The 23,902-nt window shown below is 43.8% G+C and overlaps 1 protein-coding gene across 5 annotated transcripts in view; it reads right to left on the bottom strand.

Moving 5' to 3' along the window:
• XPO6 (exportin 6) overlaps positions 1–23,902 on the bottom strand; it is a 56,639-nt gene extending 32,737 nt beyond the window's left edge. For all 5 annotated transcript variants that reach the window (XM_061350703.1, XM_061350708.1, XM_061350704.1 and 2 more), the window contains exons 1-4: positions 23,728–23,902; positions 6,651–6,741; positions 5,214–5,326; positions 1,875–2,072 (exon numbers count right to left, since the gene is read on the bottom strand). In XM_061350703.1, coding sequence (XP_061206687.1) covers positions 1,875–2,072; positions 5,214–5,326; positions 6,651–6,741; positions 23,728–23,730 — 405 coding nt within the window. In that variant the 5' untranslated portion in view covers positions 23,731–23,902. The remainder of the gene's footprint in view (positions 1–1,874; positions 2,073–5,213; positions 5,327–6,650; positions 6,742–23,727) is intronic.

Genomic DNA, 23,902 nt, shown 5'->3' with positions numbered 1-23,902 from the left:
TGCCCATCCAAAAGCTCTTCATCTAGACGTGCATGAGCTTGGCTTTCAGAAAGGAAGCACAATGACTTTCAGAAAGGAAGCATGATGGCACAGGAGCAGACAGCTAAAGAATTAAATGAAATGCACAGCTTGTTAGGAAATTGCGAAGAGTCTGAATCGTCTTCTCTCAGAGTACTTTCTAACAATACCAGGAAATTTAGCAATACCACAGACAGGTACTTCAGTAATTTTGAACAAAGTAGAACCTTCTGTGTTTGCATAATGATAACACAACAGTCCAGGTAACTTCTCTCCAGCCCTCAAATGGTTCAATAAAAGGTTTGCAGTACTGGGATACAATTTAATGCTAAAGAACAAACCAGTTGCTTCAAATGATCTCAGAAGTCTTGAGACTGGAGTCACCTGCAACTCCAAAAGCAACTCATTCTGCTCCTCTGCTACTCTTCATTATTTGGAAGTCTTAGAGGTCAGTATTAGTGTTTTAATTCCACTTTCTCTGAGTAGTTTTGGAAGGTGCTACAGAAGTTAACTTATAGGATCATTTTCCTCTGCAGCCGAGTCCAAAAGGAGAGGCTTAAGGAAAAACAGATTCCCAAACTGGGCTCTGCAATCACTCAAGAGAACCTCCAAAGCAAGTAGAAGCCCAGACAGCATTTCAGCTCATACCCAGGTGAAATCAAAGCTTAGACAGTTGTCTCATTGTCAGATTGGCTACCCAGGAAAAAAACTGCAGCACGTTGCACTACATGACTACAGAAAGCTGCCTGAAAAGAAATTACACCAGTTAGTAACAGGCTCTGTAGGCCAGGTTAGCACATCTTTTAATTTGAAATTAATACTAGACCTATTTCTCTTAAAGAAACTCATGACACTCAAGGACTTTGATTTATTTAAATAACTGCCTGTGGCTTGTCTGTGGGCATAGCTGCATTCGATCACCTCACTATGTCAGCAGGAAAAAGATTGCGCAGCACTTCAGTTAACACTCAGCCTCCTTATGCCAATTATGACTAATTTTAAGAGAAATGGAAACAAACTCCTTAAACCAAAAGAGGAGGTTTGCACCAGCCTCTTCAGGCTGTAGTGGCAGCGAGCTGTTCACCAGGCTCAGGCTTCACTCTGAAGATGCTGAATTACAACCAACAGTCAAACTAATGGCACTGTCTCAACCAGGATCCTCCAATACATACTTTGGTCTTCCTCCAACAGCCCTCTTAATAAACGCCCCAACAACGTTCCACCAGTGACTTTACATGATGTGGCACCAGAGGTTTTAGGGTATCTTTGGCTGTTAGGTGAAACATTTCCGACAGCCACATTCAGAAACTTCATTTGTGAGAATCATCCAGTGATGCATCCATAGTGTTACTGACTTTTTACCTTTAAAGAACCCACAACCCCTAAATTTTCAATAATTACTCCTGAATTCTCCCTTGTGAGGGTGCTGAGGCGCTGGCACAGGGTGCCCAGAGAAGCTGTGGCTGCCCCATCCCTGGCAGTGTTCAAGGCCAGGCTGGACAGGGCTTGGAGCAACCTGGTCTAGTGGAAGGTGTCCTTGCCCATGGCAGGGGCTTGGAACTGGATGAGCTTTACAGTCCCTTCCAGCCCAAACCAGTTTATGATGATGAAACAGTTAAAATTCAAACTGCAGTTGATACTTGTTGCTTTGTCAAAACACATGAACATAAGAAAAATATTATGTAGGAAGCTAAGGTTCATCTGCAAAATTAAAAAGGAAGATGAGTTTAAGAAGCAGTTTTGCTTTTTATGTAGTTTTTTAACCTCTGTCAAGTCACTACTCAAGGAAACAAAAGAATGTCTCTCCACAAATTAATGTAAGTTTAATACGAGTCTTCTCTTTATAAACTCCTTACCTGCAAGATGTTAGTGAAAAAGTCATGGTAGAACATTGGCCAGTCTTGCCGGCCAATATCCACGATGACTTTGCAGAGCTTGTTCCTAATGAAGTAAGGCAGAGTTTTATGGTGAGCCAGAAGGAGCTTGGGCAGGCAGCTGCGGATCTCCATTTTGTCTTGAGATGGGACCCCAAGCCACATCTTATTGATTAGGTTCTGGAAAAGAAACAGACCTCTCAAACAAGCTCATCTTAGACCTGCTTCATTGAGTTAAACGTCAAGAGAACTGGACACAGTGCAGGGACAGAGCACTGGGCAGAGCAGCTGCATCTTACATCCCAGGATTGACTGCCCCTGCCACACTGCATGGGCAGGGGAAAGGTTATAGCTTTCAATCTATCCAGGCCTCACACTGACCAAGCCTGAGCAGTATCGCATCACAGTATCACAGTATGCTAGAGATTGTAAGGAACCTCAAAAGATCATCTAGTCCAATCCCCTTGCCAGAGCAGGAACACTCCTAGATAAGTTTACACAGGAATGTACCTATATTTGTTGTAGTTCAACCTTCATTACTGCTGTGGGCAGACCTACAGGTAACGAAATGCGTGGGTATTAGCAGGTTAAACAGATGTTTCTCCTTTGTTAGAGCTCCAACACCTATCTCACTGGGCAAAGAGCTCAAATTTAAGACGTTTTAATAGCTCAGCAGCCCAATATCAACCCTAATACCTTTAACAACACGTAGAGTGTGTGCAAACTAAGCTAGGCAGAACAAGAGCAGCTTCATGGAGGGCAAACCCCACATCACTAACTTGGAATAAGCTTTGCTACCTAAAGGAGTACTCAGGCAACTGAAGACAGCGATGGCTCAAGCTGCTGAACAAAACCTGTTGAGCTTTACAAGCCACACCGCATGTAGGCTCGAGATCTAACAAAAACCCACCCCCACCACAAGAGTATCAGATCTGTACAAGCCCTCCAACAGGAGAGTTTCACACAAGATGGGTTTCAGTGCCCCATAAATTGCTGCTCCTGGAAAACACCATCATTTCTATTAACTGACAAGTGTCAGCAATGTTGTGATTTTAACTGGATTTAGGTCAAGCAGAACTGGTCTGGCATGCCTATAAATTATTTCCACCATACCTCAAGCCTGGATGCGTAGATCTTCCCCGTGAAAGGGGGAAGCATAGTCTTGTATGGAGCAATAAGAAAAAAAAAATAAGAGGGGAAGCAAGTTCAGTTTTAGATGACTCTGAAGCCACGCAGGTCACCTTAAGCTGGAAGGTCACCAGAGTGACTGCCTTGCAGTGACAGGGCACCACTTTACCTGAAAGCTTTTAGTCCACTTAAAGCCAGACAAAATCCTTAAGAAGGCAGAGCTGCAAATTGCTTTCCTGCCATGCTACAATCCCATTTAAGGGCTCTGGAGCACTAGGAGCTGAGCCTCTCGGAGTAACTTACTGAAGGGACCTGCTACTGAGGCTACCTGCTACTGAGGCAACGTTTGTACCCATCTGCAGGCAGATAGTTTGGGGAACCCATAAGCAGGAGATGCTGCAAAGAGGTTTCTTGCAGATAATGGAAGATTACCGTCAAAGCAGATCCAATTCACAGTGTAGACTTACCGTACAGAGGTACCAGTTGAGAGTGTAGAGATACAGAGGTACTTTTACACATTAAGTTTCTAAAAAAGGTTGCTTTCTGGGTGCTCTCACAGAGAAGATCCAGAAGTTATTGCTTAAAAACAATGACAACCAAACCAAATGAGAGTTTCTTGCTGCAAGTCCAGAAGAAGAGTTTCATAATCCCCAATAAAACTGGAAGACGTTTTAGTTTTAACATTCACGCTTTAACGCCCACTGAGTTTTGTCCTACTCATCTGACCTGGAAGTGGCAGTCTTCTCCACCTACGAAATGTTTTTGGAAAGATGTTCTCTTCTCCAAAAGCAAGAAGTGAAAAAGGTTCACCTGGAAGGGGGCCATGGGATTTTTATTCCAGATCCACCATTAACTTCCTAGACACTAGAAAATACAACATTCTCATGTATGTTTTGGGAATAATCCCTATGTTTACATACATGCTGTACTGAAATTCAGTACTCTGACAGTTGAAGACTAATGAAGTTGCTATGAAGACTAGTTGAATGGGCAGCACTCCAGTAATTAACTTTGGCAGTTCAAGCTATCAATGGTAAGATCCTAATCTCTCATTGATCTTTAGACTTATGTCCCTCACTTTACACTTGGACAATGATTTCTTTATTCTGCTTAGTTATGGGCACAATTATTTTTTCCAGTACTACTCCCCCCTCCCAGAGGGAAAGCAGAGGCTCAGTAATCAAGCATGCTTTAATCTTCATAAAAAGCAGTTTAATTATTGCATGGTGCTGCTGTGTGACATCCACCCCCAGAACAGGGAACAGCTCCCACACTCTGTCATGATTACCCCCTTTTTAAAAGGAAGGCAAACCAGATTCAGTTTGCACATCAAGTCCAGACAAATAAAGTGAACACTTAAAGTGAAGAGGTCACCACCAACAATGTGGATAATTCTGTTCATAATAAGAGTTGTTTGCTCCATCTAAAAAGTGGCTGCTGCAAAGGATGTAAACCCCCTCTGATGTAGGAGCAGAGCTCAGTCTGCCCACCCAGCCAAGATCATAACACAGAGGCCAGGAACAGACCAGGGAGAGGTGTGACTCTGACCAAATCCCAGACTATCGATAGGGAAAAACACTGCGGTGGTCATGGAGAAGTCAGTTGATGAAACAGAGCTGCTCACAGAAGACTTCTGTTTCTTCCAGTAGATACACAAATCAATATTTCAGCTTTTAACCATAACTTTTTTCTTTTATAAATAGGTGGGATATGGTATTCTAAAAGAGACCTTACCTCTACACCTAGCAAGTAAGCTTGTGGGATGTTGTTCAAGAGCATCAGCCACAACTGAGATGTCAGAAAAATGAAAGAAAACTCTGTCTTCCCTCTTAGCATTACAGTTTGCAGGAGTAGCAGGTAATAATGCATGTCTTTCTGACCATAAAAATACTATAAAAGCAATATGACTCTTAAAAGCATTGTGCAGAAAACTCAGGCAGCGTCTGAAACTGGAGGTAGCTCGTACTGTGAGATGCCAGGAAATGAATTCTTCAGTTTCTGTACAATGATTCATATTCTCCTACTCTTAGTTTGCCATTAAGCAGCCTCTCTAGGAGAGCACAATAAAAGCATCCTTTTGCACTACACTTACTAGGACTGCCCTTTCAGACAAACATTTTCCAATCAAATCAATTGCCACACAAAACTGCACCAGACAGAAAATGCACTAAGCAGGCAACAGCCACAGCTTACCTCAAACACAGTCAAACTGTACATCATGACATAGTCATTTCTTGTACTTGAGAGGAAATAGAGGCAGAATCTCCAGGCTCCTATCTGCTGGGCAAAGTTATTTAAAAGCTCCTCTGAAAAAAACAAAGTATTAAAGAATTACAGGGTGATTCTTAAACTGTTAACAAATCCTTAACAATGTACACTGGCAATGCAATAACACACTGAGCATGGAAGAAACCCCATGCTCAGGGAATGACTCAGCCTGGAGGAGGGAAAAAAAAAGAAAAATCCCACTCCAAAGTATTAAAAACAACCTAATAATAGGCTTTAATGAAATAGGTATGTCACTTTAGAATACAGTTTGGACAAATACTACACCAGACTAACAGCAGAAAACTAAATTACACAGAAATCATACTATGAACATTACCATTTTATCTATAAAAGCCAAATGTTGGGATACCAGGTCACTGCAAAACATAAGGAGTACTTCAGATCTGGCACAGTGTTATAAATCCCCTCATTTTAATGCAGTTGCTTCAAGAGCCATTGACTTTGGTATAGGTCAGCATATTAAAAACCTTCTCTGAACACTTGGGTACAGGATTTGGTCACCTTGCATCGAGTGACTACATACCAAACGTGGCAAAGGGAAAACTTTACAGGGCTGTTTTACAGGTTATTCATACTGAATCCTTAATCAGTTTGTTTCTTTCCTACAACTTAAGCAGGAAAATGGGGGGTGCTGAAGACTTTTACCTTTTCCACAGCAGATCTTCACAACAGAAAAAAGACTCACCCTTGCCTAGTCACTTATTCTTTATTTTACCAGATCTCTGGGAGAAGTTTTTCCCTGCTGGGACACTGAAGTTAGAGATGACAGAAGTTTGAGCATAAAAGCAAACTGCCTATTCACAGCCATCAATGACACATGCAAGAAGCTAATATAGAGCTTCTACAGCCCATAAGATCTCTGGTGGTTTTTCAGGACACCAGCCAAAATGAAACCTCGCTGCTTATTCCTACTTGTCATTTCACATAAGCTAAGCCAGTTTTCTGCTTTCCCTTCTTAAAGCTGAACAAGTCCGAAGGTCATGCTTCACCTCCAGGCAGAAGGTAGAGGTTTTTCCAGCACATGCAACTGAACAATGTACAGACAGAGAAAAACCTAACATCCTTCTCCTACCCTAACCAACTTACCACACTTGATAAAAAACATCTCCATACTCACAGCAGTAGAGGGTTACTGACATCTTATCTATAGGACATGCCATGGGATCTCTAAAACACAAACTACGTCAGCCTTTTCTTAAGCAGGAGAGGCCAAGGTGCCAGTTTGGTATGGGATAAAGTACTTTCTCATGCTGTACTGGTTGAATATAACCAAGTCATCTGCTGAGGTCTGCACACAGCAAAAACAAAGAGGCCCATCCTTTAGCAGTGGCATGAACTCACCTATCTCACGCTTCCGTTCATTTGTTGTGCAATTGTGGAAAAACTCTGTCATTAGACTCTCCAAAGCCCGTAGTGAGGCCTCCTCAGATGCCTGGAAACGACATTTATAGAGAAGAGTTAACTCTAATTTCCACTTTTGACTTGCACACACGGGGTCGGTGTCATTCATGTCACAGATGCACCCAACAAGAGCATAAAATCCAGGTGGGGGGCAAAATAATCTGCAATTTAAACTGCTTGTTGCTATTAAGTAGCAATAAAGTTTGACTATGTAAGTGAAAGCTTTGGACGTGAAGGACCATTTGCTGAGCTGCATTAATGAAAACAGTACAAGAAGCTTCCTTTATTTTTGCTGGCATTTAGTGATGCTAAGTTAGTTAATCCTTGTCAAGTTATTCTCAAAGACAGCAATTTCAAGAAGAGGCTTTCAGATATTTAGACACTAAACACAGCGATAGCACAGGGAGCATGATCTCTGAGAAGACTCCTGACATTTATTCCTACTTCTGTCTCAGTGCCAGGTGTCACCTGCAACACCAAAGCTGCTCAGCAAGAACTTCCAGCACTGTGAGAAGCAGTATACAAGTATTAAGCAATTTGATTCAGGAAGGTCATCTTCCTATCCCCAAATTTAGCTTTTATTATTGGAATTCATCAGTTAAAGCTCAGTGTTTTTAAGTCCTAAAATAACAATCATTATTAGTATATAGCTGTTGCAAGATTGCTAATGCTTTGCAGCTTTCTGGAGTCGGGATGATATTATCCTAGTAACAGCTCAGCATGGAGCTTAGCCTCCCTAGCTATGCTATGCTTCCTTTATTTTAAGCCTGATAAACAGCCTTAGAAAACAGTATTACCGCAGTACACACCATGCCATTAGTCATTCCTCTAATGTTTTCAGTGCACACTATCAATAATAAATGCATCAAGATTCAAACCCCTACCTTCATCTACACAGAAGCAAAACAAGCCATTAAAGAAAACTGAAATTTCTGCCTCAAAAAGAAAGAACAGAAACAACCCCAATGCCTGGAAGCCTTCTACAAAGCGATGGGCAAGAGACAACTTGCAGAAACATGATGGGCTTCTGGGAGGTCCCATTTCCACATACAGCAGTTTTCCCCAAGGACCACTGTGGGGCCAAGCGGCAGGAGACCCTCCTCAAACACCTGGATTAATCCCCGCCCTGGAGAGCCAACAGCTCGACATAACAGTGTGGAAAGCAAAATTCAGCTCTGCTCTCCCAACAGCTGCAAAGGGATGCTCTGTAGGACACCACACACTTCCAATCACAAAGGAACACTGAATTTCATCCTACCTTTCCTCTTCCTTCCCCCACTTTTCCTCTATTTTTTTTTTCAAAGACCCGCTCTAGAAAGCAGAGACTGTTTTAGCAAGAAACACTGTTAGTGGGAATTTGGCTTAAAATAACCTACAATCAAATCAAAGCCACTTTGCCAGCTTAAGCAAGATCAAGAACCCATTATCACCACTTTAATCCAGTTATCCATGGCCTCTGCAAACAGTCCCTCACACTATAAGCCTCCCTTGAGCCACCCAACAGTGTCCCTCTCCTGCCAGTCACCATTTCCTAGATAACAGCAACATGTATTTGATTAAGTGGAGTCCTTAATGACATTAGGATACAGCCACACTGCCATTTCTGTGCATTTATTTCTAGGATATCATGCACTGCTCTGAGTTCCTCCCCACTAGATCCAGACATACACATGCATGTTTTCCTAAATCCCTCCAAGTTTACTTCTCTGCTGCTCAACACTGAGTCTCACCAATAGTTTCTGATGCCAAACTCCCAACAAGCAGTTTCCAAATGTTTTGCAGATCAATTTGATGCAAATTCCTGTGTAAGGAGCACAGTTCTCCCACATCGCTCCTCCATTGGCCAAGATCGAGATCACCTCAATTCACAGCAAAGCATTAGCTCTGCACATAGGAATGGCAGGGATAAGCTTTTTCACATAGTTAATTCAACCCTTCTTTTGGAAGTGTAGTTAAGTAATTTCTTTCCAAGATTCAAGATTTATTTCCTACTTTTGGAAATAAATTGCAGAGTTCTCATAAATCTTGAACATCTGACATGTCCTCCACAGACTTCAAACTGTCTCAGCACTGAGATTTTGAAGATGACTGAGTCTACTCCTAGGAGTATGCTTAATCTTCTACATTAAAACCACCACCATCATAATGCTCAATGTGCAAAAGCAAAATAGAAAACAGAGCACAGCACAAGCATTTTATGTACAAAGCCTAGGCTGGCCAGAATCCAAGGCCAACATGGGCAGAAAGAAACAGCATGGCCTCTGAGATTGTTTTCTCCTATTTGACTTCTCCTAGCTTTCTGGAGGCTTGTCCAGAGGAAGGTGGAGTAGCACAGATTGTCTGAAGCAATGAAAACCCAGCCCAGGATGGCCTCTGCAAACAAGAGAGTCTCCCACATACAACCACAGATGCTATGAGATGGCCACTCCTTTTTAGCTATTGCCAGGGCTTGAAAAGGTAAAAAGCAGCATTCTGCACTTGCTCGTGCCTTTGGGTATTCCTCAAGCTAACCAGGAATGTGATAATTGCCCACCTTTCAAGCACAGGCTCTGATAACTAGGTCACCAAGATAAAGAGGAGACGTGCTGTTGGAGAGCTGCAGAGGAAATTTACTGTCCCTATATCCAGACACCCCAAAAAGTAGATTATCTAGTGAGGCTGTAATGAAAGCAGAGCGGTTTGTAGCACCTGCAACTGTACCTGGCTACATGTAACTAATATGCAGTCTGCTTTCCTTGAGGGCTTGGTGCTTACTCTGCATTGAGAAAAAGAACAGGAAAGTACCACCAGGGTCTGCAAAGAGAAATGCCAATCATGATACTGAGCAGCACTGCAGACACATTGAGGACAGCTTCGGTCCTGCAACATCAGGACAAGATCAAACCCCAAGAGCAATCAGAACCAGCACTACTCAGCTCAGCTTCTGTCCAAGTCCTCTTTCCTGCTTAAGCAATAGCCAGGTGGTCATCATGGCTTCATCACGGTTACGCTGGACTTTGGGGAGACAGATACCAACACAATAGCTAAGGGCCATAAATCTTGGTCAACAGCTGAGGGCCAGTTAAGCGTGCGCCTACTGAAACATGCTGCTATGCAAGTATAAGTCAATCATCTCACTCTGTAACTACTGGACAGTCCAGGTCCTGTGGAGCAATCCTGCACAGCAGCAGGCTGCATGCCAGGATCTCCCCTTGAGCAGGGACACCTCTCAAGGTTACTCCTGTGGCTGAGATCACTTGTCACAGGTCCTTTTTAAGTGACTAATAGCATGCTAAACTTTGAAATCTTACCTAAGGGATATAAAGGATTGACTGTGCACATACAATCCTTTAGACATAAACTACTGACCAAGTCTGGGACTACATCTGGATGCAGCTGCACACGGACTTCTCTCTGAGAAGGAGCTTAGAACACAAGAGGGTCCTTTCTGAGACTCCTGACTCAAAGAGAGGGACTCCTGACAGCTTTATCTGACCCTGTCCTCTATGCAATAATAATCAAGTGTACCTCACTACTGAATCACGTTAATCCACTGTCGCATTTCCTATCAGCTTTGTTAAATCACTGCTTTATGTCAATAAACATACTCCTACTTCTCTCTTACAAGTGAAGTGCATCTCCATCTGCAACAGGGTTGGAGTTTCATTTTAAAGGGTTTCAGGGAAAGTCATGAAGTCTGGACCATCATTAGCAGATTACTACAGACTTTCTGGGTCAGGGCTAGCAGCTTGATTCACCTTCATGAGGCATCACTAAATATTCAGCTATTCAAATTGAAATACTCCCCATTCACTTTTGCCAGTTGCAAAATCTGATCCCTCTCAACCCCAGGGCTCACTCTCAGGGCTTTCAATTGCCTGAACTCTTTGGCTGAGCTCTGACCTGCAGGCTGCTATAGAGATCATCTTAGCTGCAGATTCAGCAAACCCTCCAGCCAAAGATAACACCCTGAAGTCACAGGTTACTGACACATGAAAGTAAGCAAGTGGGTCTAAATGCACCAACAGCTACAGATTCCTGTGTTCCAGTAGGGCATCCATACTATAGTGTCAAAACTGTTTCCAAGATACCATCTTGGAGAGATGTATCCCAGCCGATTCTCCCCAGAATAGGTGCTGTTAGCTGCTGCTGTGCTGCACTGGGTCCATGTCACAGGGACTGGAGAAGTGTGCCCTTACTGAACTGCCCTGTGTGACCTGAACAAGACTTGAAATGGATCAGGGCGGGAGACAGCCACTGGCAATCTACATCCTTAGCATCCCTGTTTCTGCTTCATTAAGTTTGCCAAAGGTGTTTCATTAACAGTTATCAAACCAGAGGGGTGTAGCTGCTTACTCATACCATTTATCTATGGACTCCAACCTTAAGTTCCCTCCTCGTACAACCAGAATAACAGATTCACAGCTGAGATTACAGACTCCTATTTTGACAGAAGTTACGAGATAAGCTACCAAGAACTTTGCACAAAGACATTCTCCATCCAGCAAAACAAAGATCTACAAACCCAGGATGTACTGGCTAGCGCTGACGCAGCCAGTTCACGCTAGCGTGTTTCAGGGCTAGCGTTGATGCAGAGGGTTGACCAATGTACAGGGGGGTTGTACAAGGGGGTTAGAGGAATTCACTTGCTTAAGCAAAGGTATTGTCTGTACCTATCATGCCTACTAAGCAGAACAAAGGCACTAACTACTGATAAGGAAAAGCAGGCACCTGGTTCTATTGATAAGGAAAAGCAGATGCCTGAATCTACTGTTAAGGGGGAGAAGCAAATGGTTTATGGCTGGGACCAAACCCTAAGGCCATACGTGAAGACTAAAAGGTGAAAAGTTCAAGAAGAGGAAGACTCATTTACTTCATCTTGAAGACCCCTACCCACAGGAGGAAGACTCATTTACTTCATCTTGAGACCCCTGCCCATGACCAGAGGGGGCACTGCGCAGGCGCAAAGGACCTTCTAGTTCATTGTAATATGAAGTGGGGATAGGATATGAATATATATAGGCGTATGGTGCAACCATATAAATGTAGAAGGAAACAACACTGGGGTATGCATGACTTTGAGGAATTATCTCCGTGTGTCTCAGCGCTGCAAAAAAGCATACCTACTTTACAACTTTTAACGAGTTGTGGAGTCAATCCGCGCATCAGCGTTCAAATACATTTTAAGATGCATGAGCCATTAACCAATTTGGGTTGATTAAGGAAAAAATATTAATAGCTGCCAACTTAGAGAGTGTTTAAACTCCAGTTCACTGCATCTCATTGAAGCTCTAGAGAAGCAAAGTCTTTGTGCCTTGTTGCTTAAACCAGGACTCTATCCCAAATTCAGTTCAGAGTGTAGACTGGGACAACAGCGTTTGGGTAGGAGGAGTTACCCATCCAATTCTGATGAATGACAGCAGAATGATCTTTGGATTGCAATTTAGACATTGTATACTGAATTTAATAGAAGACACAACACACAGTTTGCAGATAACCAAAGACAACCCCACCCCTTAAAAAAACGTACCTAATCATTCTGGAAGATATGAAAGTGCTTTATAATGCTATTTCAATTTGTTCCAGAAGTGCTTTCATTTAGGGGATCAATTCCTATCCTTTAACTTCATTTTAAGTTGTCTAAAGTGATTCTTTTAAAGGAAAGCTCTTCCCTAATGCTTTGCCATAAAAACACAAGCTGTTAACTTTACAGTTTGCTATTAACAGCTCAGTAGAGAATCAGTCATGCAAACAACACTCTAAATAGGGCAACTCAGGCTGATGACAACTGCAAGAGGAGAGTTATGTCTGTAGAGTACTTCTCTAATGTGTTTGGAAATGGGTATCACTCCAAGACAAACTTAAGGTAATCCCCCTACAAAGCTCTTTTTAGTAAGATGTTAATTGCAGCTGCAATGTTAACAAAGGTGACTTTACCCCTCAGGCAGCACTGGAATACTTTCCTCTGACACAGAAGACTGGCTTTTGCACTACGCATGCTGAACCTTAAAACCACCTCATTCAGTGGAAAATCTAAACCTCCTTTAACATCTCTATTCTTCAGATAAAGACAAGGAGATCTTTCTGTTAGGCATACCATCATGTTTTTTAATTCAGATGCCCACTCTTGTTCCATCCCTCCCTTCAATACCTGCACTGCTGAAGCACTTCTCACACCGTATCTAACACCCACCATCCCACAAAACCTCCTACTCTGTGTACCAGTTACATCTAACGACTTGTGCTCCTTAATGGGCAACTCTTCCAGGAGAGGAGGGACTGCAGGAGAGCACACAATATGAAACCCAGCTGTTTGGAGTGTTCCCAGCAGGAATTGTAATGCCACCAAGCCCGTGCATAGGGTTAAGAAAAGAGAAGAATCATGCACACAACACAATGGCAGCTGCTAGTATAAAATAACTCATCATGCTACTTTTGCTGAATTACACTGTCCCATCCTCTTCCACCTCAGAGCCTTCCGCTTCCAGCTTTCTGCAGTTACTTCATAGCACAGTTGAACATGTACAAATACAAACCACTACACTTCAGCTGAATTTGCTTCCTTCTATTATTACTTTTATTGCTGTAGATATTTTTTTTGGAAACTTGGGTCAAGACTAGCTTAGTAATATATATACCTAACATGTGTATGTATTAAAGTAGTAATTTACTCATTTAAGAATTACCAGGGTGTCTTTCAGAGCCTCTCCCTGCCCAAGCCCAAACATAACATGGTACTGAACATGTAAATTAGTCATCACACTCTCAGAAAGACTGTGTTATTCCAAACTTGCCCGTGTGGGCCACAGAAGTCTTCCTTCTGCAGCCATCAGCAAAGCAGACATTACCACCACTTTGGTGAACCCCTGGAGGAGTCCCAAGTCACTCGATGCAGTGAAGTTCATGAACCAAGTGCAGTATTTTTAGCAACAGAAGCAGAATTATAGTGTTTTAGAAAGAAGTTGTACAACACCCAGCACATCCCCTAGAAAGGATGAACGTACACACCAAGAGGCAGAGCTGTGCTGTTCAAAGACACTATTACTTCATGACATATAATCATTTCCAACTCAGGATTTTTGAAGTCTGTGATCTCCTTATCAGTACAAATCACACAGAGGTCTTAAATTAGGAGACAGCCTGCAGAGCCTGCCACATACGTGCTCCCCGGCAGCACACTGCTGATGGTATCAAGACACGGCTCTGGCTTTATTCTCAGCTTCCTTGTTGCATTTCAGAGATGCTTTTGTGGTTTTAATGAATCAAAAGTAGACTTAGCTTTATTCTGTGCTTTGGGAACAGCTCAGGCTCCTGGTGCTACTTCAAGAAATATTCTGGCTGCAGAATACATCCCACTTGGTTCACTCATTTCAAGGGCCACAACTTGTGCAGCTCACTAATGAGATGTACATTTCACAAACTCATTTCTGCTTCACCATAATTTAAGCAGAAAAATCTACTGTAAGAGTCATGAATTACTGTTCCACCTCAAGGCAACCAGTAGAGGAATAAAAGCACCATGGCCCTGTCCATCTCCCTGCTCTGATGAAGCCAATGTCCAGCTGCTCAAGGCCCTTCTGCCTGCACAACTCATCAGTTTAGAAACCCCAAACTGCTTCAGAAGTTGATTTATTTCATTTTAACATCAGTTAAGGACTAAAAATGACCACAGGCTGAACACTACGGCACAGGACAGGCTGTGGAGAGGCAGCAGTGATAATGCGATTTCTCAAACGACAGGGATATCATCTTACCTGTAAACACTGCCTGCTACACAAGTAATCAGGCACCTTTTTGAATACCTTAGGGATCTTATTTCTTAAATCTCCATGTACAGGCAGTTTCAGTTAATCAGGCTTCAGGTTTTAAGGCTGAACTTTGACTAACAGGCTCAAGTGTCTAATTCTTTCTAAACCAGTAACTCAGAATCAACATAATCAAGCCCAGTAGCCAGCACATTCTCCACTGAGCATTTCACATTCACTTTCCTGTTTACAACAGGAACACAGCAAGCACAGAGCATTAAAACTCAACACCTAGAAATTCTTCTAGAAACCCACCAAAAGGATAAAAATCATCAACAGCAAGCTGGCCTGGGCGAAGTAAGATTTAGGTGCAGCACCATCTTCCAAGCCATGCTCTTGCTGAGGAGGACCCCAAGAGGAAGGTGGGCTGCCCACATGCTGACAACTCACCAACTGATTTACTGTGGTTTAGCTGCTGGAAAAGACTTAGTAATACATTATTTCCCCAAACAACTAGTTGCTAAAACAATGATACACAGATGAGAAGTGCAGGAGTGCCCAAAGCAGACTACCCTGCATCGTACAACTGTGGATCACCATAGAAAAGGGTCCCCAGGCAGCACCAGAGTCACCTTTTGGACTCAAGGCTTAAATTTGACAATCTAACTACTGTCATTAGAGCTTCCTCAGTAGACACTCAGCATAGACAGTCCTCTGCTGCTGTCCATCACTTTTTAAGCCACCTCTGATAACACCCCAGCTGAAAATTTATCTGAAAAAAAACAATCCATAAGGTCAAAGTAAGCTCTTAAGATGGACACCACACAAGGTTAAGCATCTGCCAAGGGCCACTTCCCACTTGCTAAACACTGCAAGGTGACTCTGCTTCTCTCCAGAGTACAGAACTAACTCAAACTCTCCCAGTGAAGTCCAGAAACTGGCATGTCTCAAGGGAACAGTTTTGCAATCGCAGTGTTTGTGCCCTTCCTTTCACCTCACGTGCTCCCTTGGCTGCGTTCCCTGGGATGTGCCACACTTCAAAAGAGCCGCCGACACCATAGAGGAAGATCCTGTCCTTTTTCGTAAGGTAAATGCTCTTGCAGAAGCTCCAGGATCACAGGGTACAAATCACTTCCCTTTTCTCTGCATTAAGCAAGTTTAGGCTTGCACAAACCACAGGGCTGGTCCAACCTAACTCATTTTGAGATAACCCTTCCCGTTTAGGTGAAATAACACAAGTTTTACAAAGGAAGGTAAGAACAAGAACCCAAGACCATACTATTTTGGACACAGGTATGTTGGGGGTGGAGGAAAAGGAAAGGTATTTGTGGAGGGAATTAAAAAAACTCCTTATAAAAAATATTTATAAAAAGTAAAAAAAAGCGGTTAAGAAAAAAACTTGCATCATCTTCTTTATGCTCCAGAACAATCAACAGCTGAGCAGCAGCAGCACATAAAATGAACTTACGAACACTGCAAAGCTGAAATCAGTTTTAAAAACCACACTTATCTTCCAGTTTTAACCAAAGAACTCTATTCTTGCTCTTACAGATGGATATTTGATGCTTCAAAATGCTGAAAAGCTTGTTCCTCACCTCTTGTTCACATGTGGCAGCTCCTTTGACCAGAACAGATTATAAAAGATGTGTGACAGGAGTCTAAACCTGGCATGTCTGTACACCAGCAAGAGCTGGCCAAGATGCATTAATGGACTTTAAAAAAAAAATTCTCAAGTACTTCATTGCCTGCAAATAAGCTCGTGTTTATCCCAACCTACAGGCAATTCACAGACACCTCTTAAATCACAGTTGTTTGCAGTCCTAACTGAAGAAGCCTATGAAAGTATGCACCTATGCAGAGTGGGAAATGGAAAGCATCAGGACAAGCAAAAAAGAAAGTGAATGTAAGAAGAAAACAATTATTCAACCCATTTCTTAAAATGGCACTTGTATTCAGATGCAGCTCCAGCAAGGCAAATCCTTGTTGAGATTTAATGGCGCTGACACATTCCAGCTCCCCATTTTCCAGGTAGTTCTTCCACATCTGCTTCTGCCTGGCAGGACTCGATGATGATGATGGATGATGATGATTTAGCCCATTACCTTGGGAAAAACTCTCCCAATGCAGACTACAAAGGGCCATTAAAGAGAGGACGGAAGACTGATATTGCAAGTTAAATTCCTGTCAAGAACCTTAAAGACTGTGTTGGGCATTTAAGAGTGTATAATGAAACCATCATGGACAACACCAGGGGAATAACTTCAAGATGTTCTTTTTCTTTTTAATCTTAAATGCTTCCAAAGGACAGCACATGCAGGAAGAACATTTAGTGCACTCAAAGACAAAACAAGAAGCTGAAAGTTATTGCACTTTGGGCTATTTCACAGCAACAGCCTACTTCTCACCCTTGCACCTCCTGCAGCTTTGGAGCAAGCACTGCATGCAGCCTGAAGGGAAAGTCGCAGGGTTCTCAGGCCAACATGTAAACAGACTTTGGTCACCTCGACCCAGCCCACTTCATCAAGCACCGACAGGAAACAAGAAAAAGCAGCTGAAACTTTCTTGCCAGCTGCTGCACAGCAGCTTCCTCCTTTGCTTTTCCTCCATCACAAAAACTGCTTCTCCTGGTCTCCAGGGCTGCTGGTAGGATCAGAGGAGAGACTGGTGCAGCCTCAACCACGGATAGGAGCAGGAACAGCCTTGCTCCTGAGCACCTACCTCATGCTTGCACGTCAGAAATGATAGGCCATGAACACACTGTTCCCCTCTTTCCCTTCACATTTTAAATAAGAAAGTCAAGGAATTGTAGAAAATTTAATCTTACCCCTGAGAAGCAAAGGAACAGGGCAATGGTACAAGATAAAACAACCCTAGCCACTACAGACAAACATGGTCTAGTGGAAAGTGTCCCTGACGATGGCAGGAGGCTGGAACTAGACAAACTTTAAGGTCCCTTCTAACACAAACCAGCCTGGGATTCTGTGATAAAGAGCTGCTGTCTTCACTGTATCGCTTCCAGACCTTGATCTTAAACACGCTGTCTGATCTTCAACACCAGTGACCAGTCCAGGAAAACAAACAGAGATAAAGTTCAAGGAAAGAAACTGTCCTCAATCCCAAAGAAAGGGACAAGTATTGCAGTGCAGAAGAAATCTGTTTTGGGTTTACCCACCGAAGCAGGAGAGAATCAACCCAGAAGAGATATTTCAGACAAAATTATCTCTCATAAGGAAAAAAACCCTCTTTGCTCTAGAAGGCTGCATCCCATAAATTCAATGCTGACTTTGGCATCCTGACAAGCCAGTACACAAAACAGATGAGTACGCTCTTTCTCTAAAGAGGGGGCAAAAAGGAATCAATCACAATCCCTCTTGGAAAGAGATTCATGCTGCAGTTAAAGCTGGAATAAAAGAAGAAGTCACACTGCTAAAAGTACACACAGACTTGCAAATCCAGCCACAAACTCCAAGATGTTGAAACAAATAAAAGATAATATGGAGCATGGTGCAGGGAAATGGTAAAATAAATATAATTCTGCGCAGAATCCCCATAGGAGAGGGATCAGGGAAGATTAGGGAAGAATATTAGGAATTTGGGATGTTGCTAGAAGAGCCTGAAAAAATTCAGGTGGAGTGAAAGCTTCCTACCCTGACTGTAAACAGAAATCAGAAATACAGATAAAGAAAGGAATACTATGTGGAGGGGCAAAAGATCAGACTGGAAAGCTGCTTCACCACAGAAACACCTTTCATAAACCTTAGGTGCTCCTGAGCCCACGCCTGGAGAGGCTCCACCATTCCCAACCTTCCACAGGACCCACTCCATTTCTGACCACAGATATTAACCACTAGGACTGTCTGGGTGAGTAAGCAACTTCTTGAACATCATAATCAGTAGGGGTAAAGCCAATTCCTCTACAGTCTGTTAATATTTACACTTTCATTGGAACAACCAGACCTTCATGAGAGATCAGGGACACGCTACACGCTTTACCACTTTAAATGGTATTCAAAGCATTTTATTCTGCCAAAACAAAGATGGCAAACACCACCTTTCTTCTCCAAAAACAGAGATTGCCATGCTCATATCTGGGATGCAGAGAAGGCCAAAGCACAGTGACACAAATACAGTTATTAACAAGAAATGTCTGCTGGCTGATAAAGGGTAATGAGCAGCTCTGCTCTGGAGACAAGCTGAGAGCTGGGCTTGTTCAACCTGGAGAAGAGAAGGCTCCTTAAGGGGAGACCTTAGAGCAGCTTCCAGTGCCTAAAGGGGCTACAAGAAACCTGGAGAGGGGCTTTGGGCAAGGGACTGTAGAGACAGGCCAAGGGGGAATGGCTTTAACCTGACAGAGGGGAGACTGAGATGAGCTCTTAGGCAGAAGCTCTTCCCTGTGAGGGTGCTGAGGCGCTGGCACAGGGTGCCCAGAGAAGCTGTGGCTGCCCCATCCCTGGCAGTGTTCAAGGCCAGGTTGGATGGGGCTTGGAGCAGCCTGGTCTAGTGGAAGGTGTCCCTGCTTGTGGCAGGGGGTTGGGGCTGGATGAGCTTTAAGGTCCCTTCCAACACAAACCAGTCTGGGATTTGGAAAGATTTTAGGACACATTATTCTACTAGACAGGTATCAGCCCATACATGTAAAAGCCACTATGTTTTTCTACTTTGCATATACTAACACCCTTAAGAAACATAACAGCTCTTTCTCCATGATCTAAATGGCAACACTTAATAACATGCATCAAAATAACCAAATAAAATAAATTCCTCAGGGCTTTTGGGTATCCGGACACTGAGAGATCTCATCACAGCACTGAACCCCACTGCATAAGCTCATCAGAATATGCCAAGTTTTAATGCTTTTCTACTAAAATAATTGCAACAATCACCACTCATCTATCAGCGGATTGTCATCACCATCATCTGGCAGAAAGAGGCTTTTCAAGCTGGTTTAGTGGACCTTGAGGCTCTTCCTTTTTTCCTTTGATACCTTTTAGTCGAATGGGAGACAATGCAGGGCTTTCAAACATTGTGTATGTATTGTAATAATTATAGATCTTCAATGTATTTATATATCACCATGCTACTAAATTAGGCATTTTCTTTGGAGAAAAAGCTTCCATTCTGAGGGAAGCAGCCTTAACAGCCGCACTCGAGACCAGCTTTCCTGCTCCAAGCTTACTTCCGATTCCCCCTTCTCTTAACTCTGCCCAAAGGAATGTACAGGCTCAGACTCCACTGAGGGCCACCACAGGCAGTCGGTACTGCTGGATGTACCTGGCTGTGCTCTGCACCTACACGGGCTTTGCTGCAGAGTAGTAAATACATGAAAGTTCTCCAGCATGAAGTCTCAGCTCCCATTTCCTGATCTAATAAAGCAGGGGCACAGAAAGTTATGACGTGACTCGAAGGCTGAAAAAGGAAGCCAGATGTCAGAGCTACAGCTCGAACTTCGAAGTTCCCATTCTCTCATTTCTCAGTCGAGTGAGTCAGAATGGTTTAAACAGGGTTTACTTTTATTTTTGAGCTATAGACTTTAAGGGGATACACAGGAAGCTGACAGAACTTCAGACCAGCACACCACAGCGGTCTGTGTTTGATACTGCACATCAGCCAGCAATGCCTTTGGCAGGGGACAACACACTCCAGCTCCCTCCTGCTCTCAAGAATCTCTTCATTGAGCAGAGGACACCTCATCACCCATGAGCACTTTCTACCTGCCCTGCCCAGGCAGCGTGCTCAGCTTTACCATCTCCTCCACTTCTTGTTATGGCAGGACACCCCTGTAGCTCATCAGCTCCATGAACAGGTGCAACAGCCCAGACATGATTTAAAACACGACTTTTGCAACAGCAAGAAGCTGCTGCTGCCTCTGCCACACCAGTGTCCTCAGCCTCCCAGCACAGGAGACATCAGGAGTGGTCCCAAAACCACAGCCTGCAGACCTGATCCAGCCTCGGGGTCACCAGCTCAGTTACACTGAGATACATAATATGAACAAGCTATTTCAGTAATTCAGCAGCAAGCTTCTTGGCAAACAAGTGAGCCAGAATAACCTATGGCTCACCATTACCTGACCAGATACACTGCAATCCAGACATACTTTATTCCTTAGCAAACGGAAGGCTTAAACCACCAGCAGGTCTCCAAAGGAAGCTTCAAGCATAAGAAAATGACAGCATCTATTGCTAAAAAAAGAAAAAGAAAAAAAAAAAAAAAAAGGAAAAAGAAGGTGATAAAGGTTATAAAATAAAGCTAGGATGTTGCCGCAGAAAACTTAGAAAGATTCAAGCTACACACGCCCACTGCCCACTTCATTTCTGCAAGTAATATTTGCTTCACACGGAACAGGGATACGAGCCGCTGCCACTTTCATTGTCTGCTTCCCACCATGCCAAACGTTTACAAGGCCTGGTGACAACCCTAAAGAAGGGTGACTTGTTTTGTAACTAGAGCTTGTTTGCAGTTCTCTAACTGAAGGGCTGACTTCATACGGCATCTTTAAATCTGATACCTCACACAACAGCATTTCCTGGAAGAAGTCCCCTTTCCTAAGTGGTTCCTCTAGTTGCTGGCAGGATACAGACCCCACATAACTAAAGAATACATTCTCTGGTAGGTGACCCCCTGACTTCCAACCTCACATAGGAGTTATGAGGTAACTGGCATTCTTAGGTGATCATAACTGAGCTCTGAGATGGCTCACCTTTGCTAGTGTCAGCAGAAAAAAGGTGAAGAATGAGCAATGAGACAAACTCATAGCTTATCTGGATACAAAATACAAATGTATTCAAGGACTAGTTCCACAACAATATTAATTTCAAAGCTGTTTGTTAAAATCATCTAGAAGGATCATAAAAATTGTCTAAGGAACTCTATTAATACTTTGTGGTCTATCGAAGAAGAGAAAAGCTTGAAGAGTCCTACCTGAGCGCTTAAGTTGGAGCTAGTTACCCTGTGGTTAGAGCTTAACTTGATTCCACAGAAACCCACTTGAGGAGCCTGTATTTTACAACACTATTTTCTCTACAAAGATATCATGACATCATCAACACTGATGCATCCTTTTCTCAGAAAGCCACAACCCGGATACCCTACAAGAACTATTTAGCAGATACACATTAGTCTGATGTGCCGTGAGCCTGTGATAACCACCACACAGACTAACAACAAGCAGAAAGCTTCACACAGCAGGGCTGCTCTCTACAAATACCTCAGAAAGCAAAAGAATGATTCAAGCTTCCTGTGAAACTAAACAGCTTTTTAATGGTGGCATTAAGATTTCTGAGCCACTTGTGGCATCTGAGCACAGAGAAACAACACCTGCTCCACAACACATGTAGTTTCTGAGCTCACTGTACACCACTGTATTCTCCTCCTGCCTTTGCTGGCTGCTCCAACTTTGCAATTTGTCCTCAACATTCCTTCCCAGTTAACCAAGCTCTAACTTATTACTGCTTCCATTGCTTACTCCCCTCCCTACCTACCCAATTCAACCTCATTTAATAAAATCTGCTTCCACAAGTCTGTCTTTTGGACAGCAGAGCTGAATTCTGTTTTATTTGTTCCCAGTATGCCTTACAGCAGCTCATCTTCACACCTTCCCAACTGTTTCCAGGAAGGAGGGTACACTACCAACAGAACATGCCCATCTGTGAGCTACAGGGAAATGGGAACAGAAGGAAAATCTTGTACAATACTCACATGGTGAGTTACAACAGTAAATTCTGCAGCATAGCCCAAGGACTACTTCATAACTTCCAAAGCCTGTACTCTGCTGGTAGCTGAACCAAGAATTGATTTTCAAGGTAAAAAAGAAAGCCAGGAGTAACTCAGGAGGCTGCACATGCATAGCTGTATGGAGGTAAGGGAAGAACTAAGGAGTCCTTTTGCTACCTGCAGTTATCAATGCAACCCTGAAGCACAAAACTTTGTAACTTCTTTCCACATGCAGAGCTGCAATTCGTTACATACAACTGGTCTAGCAAATTCCCTAGACTCTAATGTTTTATTTATTCATCTTGAATAGGAATATTAGGCTGAATACATCTTCTTGAAGTATTCACTAAAAAGAATCCACCTCAGTATCATGCGCCTTTGGTTGAAGTTAAACTCAGAAAGACCTGTGACATGTGGCAGAGAAGTTCATGAGTCCATCCTGAGCAGGCAGGCATATCCCTCACACTCAGATCCAGTAGCAGGCTGCTACTTGTGTTTACTGAGGAGGCCATACCCACCCCAGCAGACACCCTGCGGAGCAGCAAAACCTCTCAAAAGGCCTAATGAAATTCAACTTAAATGGGCTACAGAGAGCAAGGCTTCATAAACTTACAAAAGTACAGAGGAGCACATCAAACAGTGCACAGATATGATTATTTTGGCTTCTGGGTGAAAAAAATCACAACTGCAAACCAAAGATCTCAGCTTCCTGAAGAAAAAAGGTGCAAGGCCTGAGCCTACATCACCTAAAATGGCTTAAGGCAGGAAGTGGTAGAAAAGTAGAGCAGTAACTAATGCATTTGCCCAGTGGGGCTCTCTGGGTTAAAGGGGACAGGAGGCAGATTTCCATGAGCTGCTGAACACACCTCTACTTACTGATCAACTGCAAAGTACATGTGTGTGGCTCCCCTTTGTCAGCCTGATCAATTTAGGGATATGAGATTTCCCTGCAGGTAGAGCAAGGGAAAAATAAGAACAGCAGTTGTTACTCAGCATATCACTGCCAGCCCATGCTACAGTGATAGTGAGTGATATCACAACCCCCTGAAGACAGATTTCCACCTACCAGCCCTGCAAGCCTGACTGTGCGTGCAGCCAGTGGATTAAAGATGTCTCCTCTGGCTTCTTCTCAAGAGAAAAAAGATTGTGCAAATCAAAGCATGCCACAGCTCAGCTCCGTATCCCTCCCAGGACTGCACACTGCTACTGCTGCTGGGAGGCCGCTGAAGACCAGTATCTGCAGCAGAGTTACGGAAAGCTCTGCACAGAAAGGAATCCAGGTCACTGCCGCAGCTTGTCAAAGGCTAAACCGGAGGCAAAAGGGGGCAAATCCACGGCTGGCACCGGAGAAAACCACGATTTTCCACCCTTCCCAGACGCTCCCAGGAGGAATTTCTGCCTTCACGGCTGTTCGGGCGGCGGAGGCCTCCCCTCACCCCCTGCGGAGCTCCCAGGCCCGCACCCCCGGCCCAGCCTGCTCCCCGCAGCAGGCCGCGGGCCGCCGGGCCCCGGCCCGGGAAGCAAGCGTGCCCGAAACAGGCCGCGGATCCCCTCCGCCCCCCCCGCTCCTCCGCACTCACCATGGCTGCCGGCGGCTCCGCGGGGCGGCTCTAAGCACGGCGCCGCGCTCCGCTCATGTCATGGCCAGCGACTGCCGCCACCTCCCAGCCCCCGGGCCTCCCCCGGCCGGCAGGACGGGGAGCCCCGGGGCGCTGGGAAGGGGCGGGGCGGCGCGGGGCTGAGCGGGCGCGGCGG

The sequence above is a fragment of the Neopsephotus bourkii genome, unplaced genomic scaffold, assembly GCF_033783945.1.
Source record: "Neopsephotus bourkii isolate Nb327-2 ecotype Australia unplaced genomic scaffold, CSIRO-AGI_Nbou_v1 NB_533, whole genome shotgun sequence".
In the NCBI taxonomy this organism is placed as follows: Eukaryota; Metazoa; Chordata; class Aves; order Psittaciformes; family Psittacidae; genus Neopsephotus; species Neopsephotus bourkii.
The sequence above is the reverse complement of the archived record's forward strand: the minus strand, read 5'-3'. Positions and strand labels throughout refer to the sequence as shown.